Source organism: Hoplias malabaricus, chromosome 13, assembly GCF_029633855.1.
Source record: "Hoplias malabaricus isolate fHopMal1 chromosome 13, fHopMal1.hap1, whole genome shotgun sequence".
In the NCBI taxonomy this organism is placed as follows: domain Eukaryota; kingdom Metazoa; phylum Chordata; class Actinopteri; order Characiformes; family Erythrinidae; genus Hoplias; species Hoplias malabaricus.
Window position 1 is genome coordinate 23,604,069 of NC_089812.1, and position 12,791 is coordinate 23,616,859.

Genomic DNA, 12,791 nt, shown 5'->3' on the forward strand with positions numbered 1-12,791 from the left:
TGCAAAGCCTTATTGTCATTTTAACATTTCATTTCATGGCTTTTAAAGTAGGAAAAATGCTCTGAGCCCTTTCTCCTGCCTGGCTGTAAGTGTTTATTATTTTTTTTAACCGTAGGTTCCTAATCAGGTTTTTTTATTTTATTTTATTTTTTTAATATATATAGATACATGAATATATTTACCTGTAAGATGTCTTAAGTTATATTTTCAAAGGTTTACACTCTCTACTTTGCTCGCCGCTGATGGATTCTGCTGATTGATGGTTGAATTAGAGAAAAGTACATACACAAACGTTTATTTTTACCACTTCAAATTTAATTTCACAGTGTGAAACTCAGGGCTGAAATGTTGACCACTTTTACTGTTGTTTTCTTTCGTTTGAAGAAAATCTGACTTAACTAACATCCTCTCTGCCTCTCTCTGTCCGTCAATGCTCACTCACTGACGCCTTTTTTTTAAAAAAAGTTGGTTTTTCCCTCTGTTTTCCTCCACGTCAGCGAGATTCCTCTTTTTAGATTTATCTTTGCCGCGTGTCCATCAGGGAAGGGGAAGTGTAGAGGTGTTTTTAATTTATTTAATTTGCTTTCTTTTAAGAAAACAAAACACACGCAAACAATTGGACCCAAATGAACCAAGATCTTGAATTATTTGTCGCTCACAAGTGCCAAGATTTTAGAAGGTACCCGTTTTTATAAACCGCTGTGTTATTTGCTCTGTTTTACGCCAGTGGCATGTGAAAGGGATAGATTTGAAAAGCGGAGACTCTTTTCTTGTTTATTGCTGATGTATAGATCTGCGTGCACCCGTGAAACAATGCTCTTATGGGTGTTTTTATGTGTACAGTCCGTGTCTCACTCTCTTTCTAACAGATATGCAACACACTGATGTTTCTTTTATTGGAGTGTCTTTCCTGGCTTCAGCTGTGTGTTCATTCGGGAGCCCCTGCCTCTCCCGTCTCACTCGTCTCTCCGCCATTCGGCGTCAGTGCTGCTGTGTTCACTCATTGTCCTGGTTGAATGGTGCCTATAGACCCTCTATGCATGAACTGTTACAGGCCCCAGACGGCGGCCGCTCAGGCCCCGGTCGAAGGCTGCGCCGCCGCTGGAGCTCTTTGTCTGTATTGAAACTGCCTCAGTCTCTGGCTCCAGGCCCAGGAGCTGGTGAAAGGCTTCCTTTACGTCTCTTACCCTTCCTGGACATTCCTGACCGGACCCAGTGTCCTCCTGTGCCAGTCCGTCCCTGCCGAAAGCCAACAGCAGCACATGCACTCTTCATATATTAGAACGATGGGTTTGTTACCTTCCAGAAAAATGTTCATGATAATTTGGCCACGTATTGTAGAGCCTGTGCTGACCCTGCTGAATGTGCTGGAGTGGATCGGACTGGGATTAAGCCTAATCTGGGGTTCGTTGTCTAGGCTTCAGAGCAAAACCTTGTATCTCCATTATGCCTCCGTTATTTATTATTTTTTTTTTTTGGCTCAGTCTGAACAAAACAGATGTTCTTTACGATGTGTGAACTTCCAGGACGAATAAAACTTTTACAAATGTTCCAAATTGGCTAAGAAAAATATTGACATTGATGGTTTTTCATTTCTTAAAATGTGAGTGCTTTTTATTGTTCTCTTGAAAGTGTACAGTTTTGGAGATACATGGATTTGTCTGTGAGGGATATTTCTAGACTTCATTAGCTAATGCTAATATAGCAACAACAGCAAAAAATAAGCCACTCCTGGAACCTGTGGTATTAGCCAGTGCAGAACACACTGCCAGTACACTTTGTGCTAAAATGAAACAGTGCTAATCACAAAACGTGCTCTCACAATGAAATGCTAATCATAAGTTTAGCTTAATTACCCCAGTGGTAACAGCCAAATGATAATCACAGGGCCAATGATGCTTCAAATCATGGAATCTATACTCCTATATGGGTTGACTGTGTGCTAACAAAGTAAAATGTTAATGTTGGAGGCTGTGCTGTTTCTCCCTCTCAGCGGCACATTGCTGATGAAAAAAGCCTACACATACAGCCTGGTTTTAGCATTTTTATGTATTAGCATATACAGTTATAGCTGAGGATTTATTATTAGCATTTTTCTGATAGTGATTCTCTCTGAAGAGAGATTGTGAAAGCAGAAATGATTATTCACCTGGTTTATGAAGCTGTAAATGGTTCTTAAATCTTTCGGTCAATATGGCACAAAAAATGTCTGCTGTTTATAGAATTTTAAAAAGCTGTTGTGGTTCTGTTACCGCAGACTTAATCGTCTTGTTTCCATACCCCAGTTTAGGCTTGTGCAATATTGATTTTTTTTTCCCCTCCCCCCTGATTGTCTAGTCGTGTTTTCATGGCCATTGAGAGATGTTGGAAAAAGCTGTTTGTGTTTTCAGAAATGTCCAGCTTTGGGTGGACGAGGTCTGAGAGGACCTGTGGCCACATCGTCCACTGCACTCACTCTTGATCATTTAATCCACCGGAGTGACTTGCCAAGAAAAGAGGCCCTGCTTTCCCACCAGCCTCTGCTTTATTTTTTATTCTGTTGTTGGACACATTCACGGTGTGAACTTGTGGAGTATTGCTTTAACAGCTCACTCTCTAAAGCCATTTTCACAAATGTAGAAAAGAGAGACAAATCTTCATATCGCACAAGCCTAACCCAGATATAAATGAACATCTCACGGTTAAACTTTCTATTCAGTAGCTTGCTGATGCAGGCTGGGTCTCTCATGTCTACGCTTTTAGTTTGAGGTTTTGTTTTTATTTATTTTCTGTTTCTACAGTTTATTGTACAGATGTGGCCAGTTGTAAATGACTGTGCTCCGAAGTCAACCTGACGTTCCTGAGGAACTGGAGGTGCCTTCACATTTTACATAGCAGCAGGTTTCATGAGCCGTTTTATTGTTGTTTTGTTCTTGTGGGTTTTATTATAATTTCAGTTTGGACAGTTATTCCCAGAGCCGAATAGTTTAAGTTTGAGAAAGTGAAAGTAGGAGATTGAGTTATTAAACCTAGTCACAAAGCAGGCCTATACATTTCATAGATGTTGTTATTCTTATGTATTTCAGTTCCCAGTTGCCTCGTGTACAATAGGAAAAACATGAATGAATGCTTGATACGTCTGATATTATAGGAAAAGTGCAGATTAAGCATATTCAGAATCCTGCAAAGGCTAAAATAGCAATAATAATCAACCAGAGTGGCCCTGAAGCTCATTCAAAGTAGGATTTCATTACTGTTCAGCCTTAATGTCTGCCTCATATGTAGCTGCTTCAACAAATGCCCAAAGATTTCCAATTTAAGTGCATTTCAAGTCGATAAAAATTGTTCTGCTCTGAGTTCAGAGGAACTTGAAGATCTGTTTGAGGCAACTGAGTGTATGCAGCCAATGCAGAAAATAGAGAAGGGGTTGAAATATGATAGTGTTCCTTTATTGAATGCTGGAGATTAGTTGTGATGGCTGGAAAGGAGCAGTTTGCTGCTGGCATGTTAGCGGTCGGCTAAATCCAAACCCACCTTTGTTGTCTTTTCTCTTTTAACTAAAATATGAGGGAAGTAAAAAATAATAATAATAATAAAAAAACAAGACTCTTGCTTTTACCAAAACAGACACATGGCCTTATGCTTCTGTAAGTGTTTTGTGATTCACAGGTGCCCAGAACCAAAACTCTCTCGCTCTGCACATGTGCTTCAGCCACATATTTGGATCTCACTTTTTAAAAAAAGAAAGCGATGCTGTGATTAAGACGCAGATACACTACGTAACTAAGCTGTAATTCTGTGCCTGTCTGTGCTGTGAGAAAGGAGAAAATAAATATTTACTGACGTTAAAAGGCAGAACGTCACAGTTACGAGGCTAGTTTCACTGTAATTTATCTCTAAACGTGGATACACGTTTAAAAAGTAAAAATGTTTTTCTTTTTTGTGGAAATAAAAGGCCTGTTCAGGTTTCCCCTTTTCCCAGAAACTGAAGTGCTCTGATTATTGATTTATGCAAAGGATTTGGCCTAAACTCCTGAACCTTCTCTCCCAGTGCCTCCAGTTTGATGCCTCACTTCTCCACAACTGTGGTTTGGTTTTGAAATTTGTTTGTAGATGATTGATTGTTTTGCCTTATGTGGATGTTTCCTAAAATCCTCATGTTCTAATCCTACTAAAAGAAGCAGAGATGCTTCTCTTCCTGTCAGTAAACCATACTGAAATGCTCTTCATGTACAGTCTAACCTCTGCTTCCTCACCTTTTTTCATCCTTCAATAAAAACTTTTGCAATCAAGAATAGTGTGTTTTTTGTTTTGGGTTTTTAATAACAGTGGCATCTACTACAGACTGCATCTCTGTTCATGGTCAGATGGTTTACAGAGAACATATTCTCCCTTTTCTCCACAGTTGAACCACAGTTCTTGTTCTTTATGAAAAGTCTGACCTGCTGTGGTCAAAGCCCCATAGCAGTGTTCTGTCTCTCTCTCTCTCTGTCTGTCTTAACAGCCCGGTTCAGAACGCCGGTCTTCAGCGCATTTTTGTTTTTTAAGTGATGATCAGCCTCTCTGTTCACCCCAACACTGAGCGCACAGCAGTGATGAGCAGAAGCTGTTTTTTTTTTTAGCCATATTCCTTCAGATCTCTTCCTTTTGTGGTTTCACTGCGCTTATTGTGTTTTCTGCTGAGTTTAACCTTGTCTTTTGCTCTCTCAAATAAACGCTGGTCCAGAGCTATGATTGGGGCAACAATTAAGTCTGCACTTGGTGGAGAAGAATCAGAACGGCTCATTTTATCCCATGTTTTCTGACTGGGTGGTCTTGTTTCACAGTCTGCAGGATGGTGGACTCGAGATTCACACATTAATATGAACATACACCAAACAAGGAGGTTTTAAGTGCATATAACCCTACTTTATTAAAATATAGGATATTGATAATGTGAATAAATTGAGTACAGCATGGTGATTATTAGTGGGTGTAATTGCTGTGGGTGAAAATGCACATCGGTTATGGAATTCATTTTAGTGGCCCTTCAGGTTCAGTGTCCCAGAAATAGGCCATGTACCACCCTAGAGCACATAATCCAGTGCCCCATGTTGGTCGCAGAGTGTTCTGTCTTGGTAATAACATGATTAAATAAATAAAATAAATTAGTATCATGTCTGTGACTTAACACTAACTGTGTGCTACTGTAGGTTCAGTTTAGCAAAAAACTATTCTTCCCCCAAACTGGTCAATTTTGACAAATTTTTTCTGTGATACTGAATTATAAGAAACAGGAAAGGTTTAATGTTCCTGTGCTGTGTTCAGGAGGGTTAAACACAGTGTATTGTTGTGAAATGTGAGTAGGATAAAGCTAGGAATGCTAATGCGCTAATGGGCCCAGAGTCAGCTGAGCTACATACCGCTTTAAAGACTGATGAGTATTTTTCACAATCTCCACCAAAATCAGGCTTATTTAATGAGTTCTGAGCGGATTAATATGAGGTTGGGGTTGTATTCAGATTCAGAACCGTTTCTGTCCTAATGCTCGCTGTGTCAGTAAGTAGTCATTTGATTTGTGTTGACGCTCCTCTCCAGACACATGGGTAAAAATGCTATCACTATATAGCTAGAAGTTTGAGTATTTAAACTGCGGTTAAACCAGACGCTTTTTGAAAAAACACATTTTTTTACACTAAAATCCGAGTCAGATTTTAGTGTAGAGGGAATTGTAGAGTTATAATTAATTATTAATTACTTAACTATGATTGATCTGCTGAAGGGTTCTTGGCCCTGAAATTGAATCTGACCAGAAAGTGAGGGTTCCATACAAATAAATATGCATATTACACATTAGTAATCATGGATTGGTTTTATCAACACAACAGGTTTATTGAATGTAATATTGAATATTGATGACACATTTATATAATAAAATGGACTACGGTGACATATGAGGAAGGAGGGAGATTCCTCTATGATAACTACCCTAAATTCTAAAAGGGAACTATAGTTTATCCCAGAAATACACTCGGCCAACCTCTGAGCTGTGACATGATCCATGTGACCTTACTTTATTCCCAGAGATGAGTTGGGATAGTGCAAAGCTTTTTGGAGCTTCTTGTAGTCATAGGCCTTGTTGTAACGCAGCAGAATTCCTCCGCTGTTCCTCTTCTTCCCAGGGCTTTGCTCAAAAAATACAGCCTTAGTAGGCGACCCCTCTGAGGGAGCCAGTGCATCCATCGCAAGATCTGTGTCCTGGCAAACCAAGGACACGCACATCTGTCCTCGTAAAATATGCAAATTGTTAAAAAAAAAATTAAGCCAGGTGAAAAAATTTATGAGATTTAGAGAGTGCTGTTTCCATCAATAGAAACTCAGAAACAACACTGTTCTTCAGTGAAGAGCCAGCCTTCCTGAAAGAAAAATATGGAAGCAAATCTGTCTCATCAGACTTTGAAATATTACCACCTTTGAATCTGTAGCACTGAATTTTTTTGCACTGAAATTATGCATCTGAATATAATTGCTCTTGAATAGAACTCGTGATTTTTCAAGAACATGTTTTCACTGGTATTCAAGGTTAATACATTTTAGATTAAAAAATTAAAGCTAAAAAAAAATTCAAACAATATATTTCAAGTTTTTTAAGTTGCTCAAATTCTGTAGACGAAATTCAGATGCCAAAATACGAGTTACAAAAAATTCAGAGTTCACTTCCGGGACACCAATGATGAGCAAACGATTCATTAGGATTTTCTCTTTCACCTTAAATGCTGCACTTGTTGCATTCTGTCGCCGCTAGATGACGAAATACGAACACAACTTCCATACTGTGGAATAACAACACGTTTAGTTTCCTTCCGCGGATATTATCTCTTTATTTTTAAAGTGTCTCAAAAATCTGAAAGGCTCACTAAAGACACAATATAACAGACTGTTGACATCCTGAAGATGAAGAAATTTTACTGTGGAAATGTTTTGTAATGTGTTTGTTGTGTTCATATTTCACCATCTAGCGGCGACAGAATGCAACTAGTGCAGCATTTAAGGTGAAAGAGAAAATCCTAATGAATCGATTGCTCATCCTTTGAATCCTTTTATCTGAATTTATTAACCTTGAATAATAACAATGAAAACGTGTTCTTGAAAAATCACGAGTTCAATTCAAGAGCATTTATACTCAGATGCATAATTGCGAAGCAAAATATTCAGAGCTGGAAATCTGAAGACTTAAATTCAAAAGCAACAAAATTCAGATGCATAATTTCAGTGCAAAAAAAATTCAGTGCTACAAATTCAAAGGTGGTAATATTTCAAAGTCTGATGAGACAGATTTGCTTCAATATACGCGGGCTCAACCTGAGCAGTGAACTGAGATGGAATCCTGGAATTAAAATAAATGACAGGAATGTTTTAGATGGAGGGATGAGAGTGACTAAAGTCTGGGATATTATTCCTGTTTCCTGCATCCATTTTTACAGCTCAGTGTACAACACCTGACTCTAAACAGACCACACTCTAATATTCTACACTCTGTCCGTGTGACTCTGACATTTAAAACCACATGACTAAAATTAGGCTATGTTATATATATTTTTTTATTTAATATTAGACTAAAATATTTGTAGTTTTTATTGAATAAAACTAGACTAAAACTACTACACATTTTAATCAAAAGACTAGGACGAAAACTAAATCAAGATCAACTGCCAAAATTAACATTGTTCCCATGGCATCTGCCAGGTGTGATGTTACTCTCTGTGATGTCACTGTAGGGGATAAAGGGCAATGTCCTGGTGTTCTGACACTAGTTGTGTTTGGAGTTTCAGGCCACAGGATGAAGCTGATGCAGATGGTATTCGGTTGTCTCCAGTTGTCGAGACCAGTGAAGTCCAGAAAGACTCTGCTCAGAGAACTGCAGAGAGAGAGAGAGGCCCGAGCACGCCTTGAGGCAGAGTGGAAGAAGGAGAAGGGGGGATGGGAAAATCAGATAAAGGACCTGCAGGAAGCAAGGCAGAAAGAGAGGGTCATGCTGGAGCTGGATCTGGAGACGGAGAGGCAGAAGCGAGCCGAAGTGGAGAGGGAGAAGTCCGTTCTTGAGAAATTCTGGGTCAAACACAGAGAATCCTTGGCTCAGATGCTCAAGACAGCGAAGAGCCTCAATGAAGCCATGAGGGTGGAGCGAGAGAAGATGGAGAGGAAGGTACACCAGATGGAAGAAGAGCTGCAGGATGCGAGGAAGGTGGTGGAGGGGCAGAGGAAAGAAGTAGAGGAGCTCAGGAATGAGCTCAGGAAAGAGAAACAGAAGAAGGGAGTTGCTCTTTCCTTCTGTAGACACCTGAAAAGGCTGAGAGACGAGGCTTAAAGGAGAGGAGAGTTGGAGGCTTGGCTGAACTCTGTTGGACAGGGAGGTGTAGGTTTACATCAAAAAAAGAAAGAACAGAGTTCCCACAAGTGCTCGTCTTGTTCTAATAAATAAATGCATTCAAATGTCTTTCTCGCTTTGTGGTTTTTATAATGTTATGTCGATACCTGCTACATCTGTCTCGATAACTATCTTACAATAAGGGATTTTATTCAGTTCCTAGAGGCGAGAATAAACGGGAATAAACTAAGTACGGCTGCAAATCTTAGAGAGATCATAGTGTTCGTCTATAACTCAAGACTCCCTACTCACTATTCCCCACATTACTCACTATGAAATGCAGTATTATGGGGCTTTTCTACTGCATGATTTGTATGACACGCAGTGTATTATGGGTATCCAATCTCAGCTAGGGTACATCAGTTGTACACTACTTACTACAGTACACTGTGGGATTATTTGATTGCACTGAAAATTCACACACACACACACCCCACCACCATCACCACGTCAGTGTCACTGCAGCATTGGGTCCTGACCATTGAAGTGCAGGTTATGCAGAGCAACAGGTGGAATACATCAAAAATAAAGAGATAATATCTAAATATCTAAAATAAATAATATCTAAAATTTTTTTTCAGAAATACAATATTTACAGATGAATTGTTTTGCTAAAATTTTTAAGAGCAATATTGCAATATTCTTAGCAAAAAAGAGAATTCCGGCTGATATTTTACCTCAGTTAAGGACAATTAATATTATAAACCCCCCCACAAACTTCACCTGTGATTACACATTACTCCCAGAGTGGTCTTCCTGGGGTCTTAATAAAACTGTGACTGGTTTGGTCAAAATACCACAAGGATCAAACAGCACAGCACTTTCCTTTTCATGTATAAACAGCCCTGTTAGGAATAAATGGTCTCAGCCACTGCTGAGAATGAGCCTTTATTTACTTTTTAGGAACATAATCACTTTCGCTCTCTTCTCTTCCTTCTCCGTTTTTATTCAGTGGGGGTTTGGGGGGCTCTTGCCCCTCGCTGCTGTTGTATGCTCAGCTGAACCTACGTGTGCTTTTAGGTCCTTTACACCTTTATTTGCTACACAAAACATGGGAATTTCTTTTTTAATTCATCCGAGAACTTACATTTACGTTTTGGCATAGCTGCTCGAGATGAGGGTAGGTACATGAGCTTTGCCTGACGTAAACAAGGACTAGTGAGGTGCAGACTGACCAATTAAATGTTTCAAGGTTAATAAATTCAGATAAAAAAATTCAAGCTAAGAAAATTCAAACGATATTTTGATTGATATTTTCTCAATCACATCTCTCAAAATATATTATTTCGAAGTTGCTCAAATTCGGTAGATGAAATTCAGATGCCAAAATACGAGTTTCAAAAAATTCAGAGTACACTTCCGAGACACCAAGGACAGACAGACTTGAGAACGTAACAGAGGTAACAGGGACCGAAACAGGGAAGAATGAATGAGAACAATACAAATGAACGACAACAGGAAGTGAGGGAAGGGGACTTAAATACACGAACAGACAAGACACACCTGAAACAGATAACGAGGGTGACGAATAAGGAGGCGGAACAAAGGCGGAGACAGGAAACAACAACAAACATAGCCATGTGCTCGCTCTCAGCACATGGCCGAAAAAACAGACATGACGAGGGCATGACAGATGCCCAACCCTAAACGCGCAACTCCCAGGGCGCGTACTCCTAAACCTCCCAGGAGCTGGCACAGGAGAGGGCACGGAAAACAAAACCACGGAAGACAAGACTCAAGACAAGACAGGAACAGACACACGACAGGACCGGATATATGAGACGGGACATGGGACATGACAGGAGACTGACAAAGGGGGGCAACAAGAGACTGAACAAGTGACTGAAACGGACTGGACAGGACAGGAGTGGACACATGAGACTTGACTGGAGACTGGGGTTGCACATTGGACAGGAACTGTGACAAGACAGGGGACTGAACAGGTTTGGGGACAGAAGACTGGACATGGGCAGGTGACAGGACAGGGGACTGGAATGGAGACAAGACAGGTGACTGAACACTGGAGAGATACGGGGACTGGACATGAGGCAGGACTGGGTGCTGGGAATGGACAGGAGACAAGACAGAGGGTTGAAACGGGGACTGGACCGGACTAACAGGGGATTGGACAAGACTTGGCAGGGGAACAGGGACCAGGACGTTTACGGGGACAGAAAAAAACACAGTGACAGGGACTGGGACAGAGACAAACGTAGACACAGGTACAGGGACGATGACAGGGACAGGAACCAGGACAGGGACAGACAGGGGAACCAAGACAAAATGGCGGTGCCCAGGACTGGCCAAAGTCTGTGGGGCTGTCCAAGAAGCCAGCCTGGGCACAGCTCTAGGGATCGGGCCGAAGTCCTAGGGGCCAACCTACCGACATGACCAGGAGCGGCCGAAGCTACAGTCACGGGGGCAAAAGTGGCCGTAGCCACAGTCACAGGGGCAGAAACGGCCGTAGCCACAGTGACAGGGGCAGAAACGGCCGTAGCCACAGTCACAGGGGCAGAAACGGCCGTAGCCACAGTCACAGGGGCAGAAATGGCCGTAGCCACAGTCACAGGGGCAGAAACGGCCGTAGCCACAGTCACAGGGGCAGAAACGGCCGTAGCCACAGTCACAGGGGCAGAAGCGGCCGTAGCCACAGTCACAGGGGCAGAAGCGGCCGTAGCCACAGTCACAGGGGCAGCCTTGGAAGCTTCCTTCGCTGGGACAGAAGCGGCTGAGGACGGCGCCGTCGCTGGAGCATGTGCGGTGGGCGCCGCCTTCAGGGTGACTGGAGCGGCTGTGGAAGCCGCGTTCACGGAGACAGGAGCGGCGGGTGCCGCATTCATGGTGACAGGAGCGGCTGAGGAAGCCGCCTTCACTTGAACAGGAACGGCTGAGGAAGCCGCGTTAACGATGACAGGAGCGGCTGGCGCTGTGTTCACGGAGATAGGAACGGCGGCCGCCCCGTTCACGGAGACAGGAGCGGCTGAGGAAGCCGCCTTCTCAGGAGCACAAGCGGCCGGGGTGGACGACTTCTTGGAGACAAGAGCGGCCGTGGAAGCCGCCTTTGCTGGGACAGGTGCGGCCGTGGAAGCCGACTTAGCTGGGACAGGTGCGGCCATGGGAGGCATCGCTTTCACGGAGACAGGAGCAGCGGGCGCCACGTTCACGGAGACAGGAGCGGCGGGCGCCGCGTTCACGGAGCGGCTGAGGAAGCCGCCTTCTCAGGAGCACGAGCGGCCGTGGAACCCGCCTTCGCTGGGACAGGACCGGCTGTGGGAGCCACCTTCACGGGGACAGGTGCGGCTGGGTTCGCCGCGTTCACGGAGACAGGAGCGGCGGTGGAAGCTGCGTTCACGGAGACAGGAGCGGCTGGTGCCGCTTTCACGGAGACAGGAGCGGCTGGTGCCGCCTTCACGGAGACAGGAGCGGCTGGTGCCGCCTTCACGGAGACAGGAGCGGCTGGTGCCGCCTTCACGGAGACAGGAGCGGCTGGTGCCGCCTTCACGGAGACAGGAGCGGCTGGTGCCGCCTTCACGGAGACAGGAGCGGCTGGTGCCGCCTTCACGGAGACAGGAGCGGCGGTGGAAGAAGCGGAAGTGGAAGTTCACGGTGACTGAAGCGGCTGGTGCCACCTTCACGGAGACAGGAGCGGCTGGTGCCGCCTTCACGGAGACAGGAGCGGCCGCGGAAGCCGCCTTTGCTGGGACAGGACCGGCTGTGGGAGCCGCCTTCACGGGGACAGGAGCGGCGGTGGAAGCCGCGTTCATGGAGACAGGAGCGGCTGGTGCCGCTTTCACGGAGACAGGAGCGTCGGGCGCCGCGTTCAGGGAGACAGGTGCGGCTGGGTTCTCCACGTTCACGGAGACAGGAGCGGCGGGCGCCGCGTTCACAGAGACAGGAGCGGCTGAGGAAGCTGCCTTCTCAGGAGCACGAGCGGCCATGGAAGCCACCTTCGCTGGGACAGGACCGGCTGTGGGAGCCGCCTTCGCTGGGACAGGAGCAGCTGGGTTAGCCGCCTTCACGGGGACAGGTGCGGCGGGCGCCGCGTTCATGGAGACAGGTGCGGCTGGGTTCGCCGCGTTCATGGAGACAGGAGCGGCTGGTGCCGCTTTCACGGAGACAGGAGCGCCTGGTGCCACCTTCACGGAGACAGGAGCGAATACGTCCACAGAGGCAGGGGTTTGTGCTGCTCGCCGGGCTCGCGTTGGAGTTTTTTAGGGTTTAGGGGGACTGTTGGGCGCACTCTTGAGGGACTCTTTCAACCGTGGTTCCCCTGGAGATGCGCCCCTGTTAGCCTCACCTCCCGAATCTCAGTAAGGAGTTCAAAAAATGTCTCATTGTTGTCATGTACATTGATATCATGAGATCTCTCCTTAATTACGGTCTCTGCCCACTGTAACACCTCTCC

At 44.4% G+C, this 12,791-nt stretch overlaps 1 protein-coding gene across 1 annotated transcript; it reads left to right on the top strand.

Annotated features, from left to right (window-relative positions):
• Positions 1-5,406: 5,406 nt before the first annotated feature.
• LOC136665381 (uncharacterized) lies at positions 5,407-8,406 on the top strand. The gene is made up of 2 exons (XM_066642991.1): positions 5,407-5,517; positions 7,785-8,406. Exon 2 carries the CDS (start codon positions 7,799-7,801, stop codon positions 8,324-8,326), a length of 528 nt encoding a protein of 175 aa, XP_066499088.1. The 5' UTR covers positions 5,407-5,517; positions 7,785-7,798; the 3' UTR covers positions 8,327-8,406.
• The last annotated feature ends 4,385 nt before the right edge of the window (positions 8,407-12,791 follow it).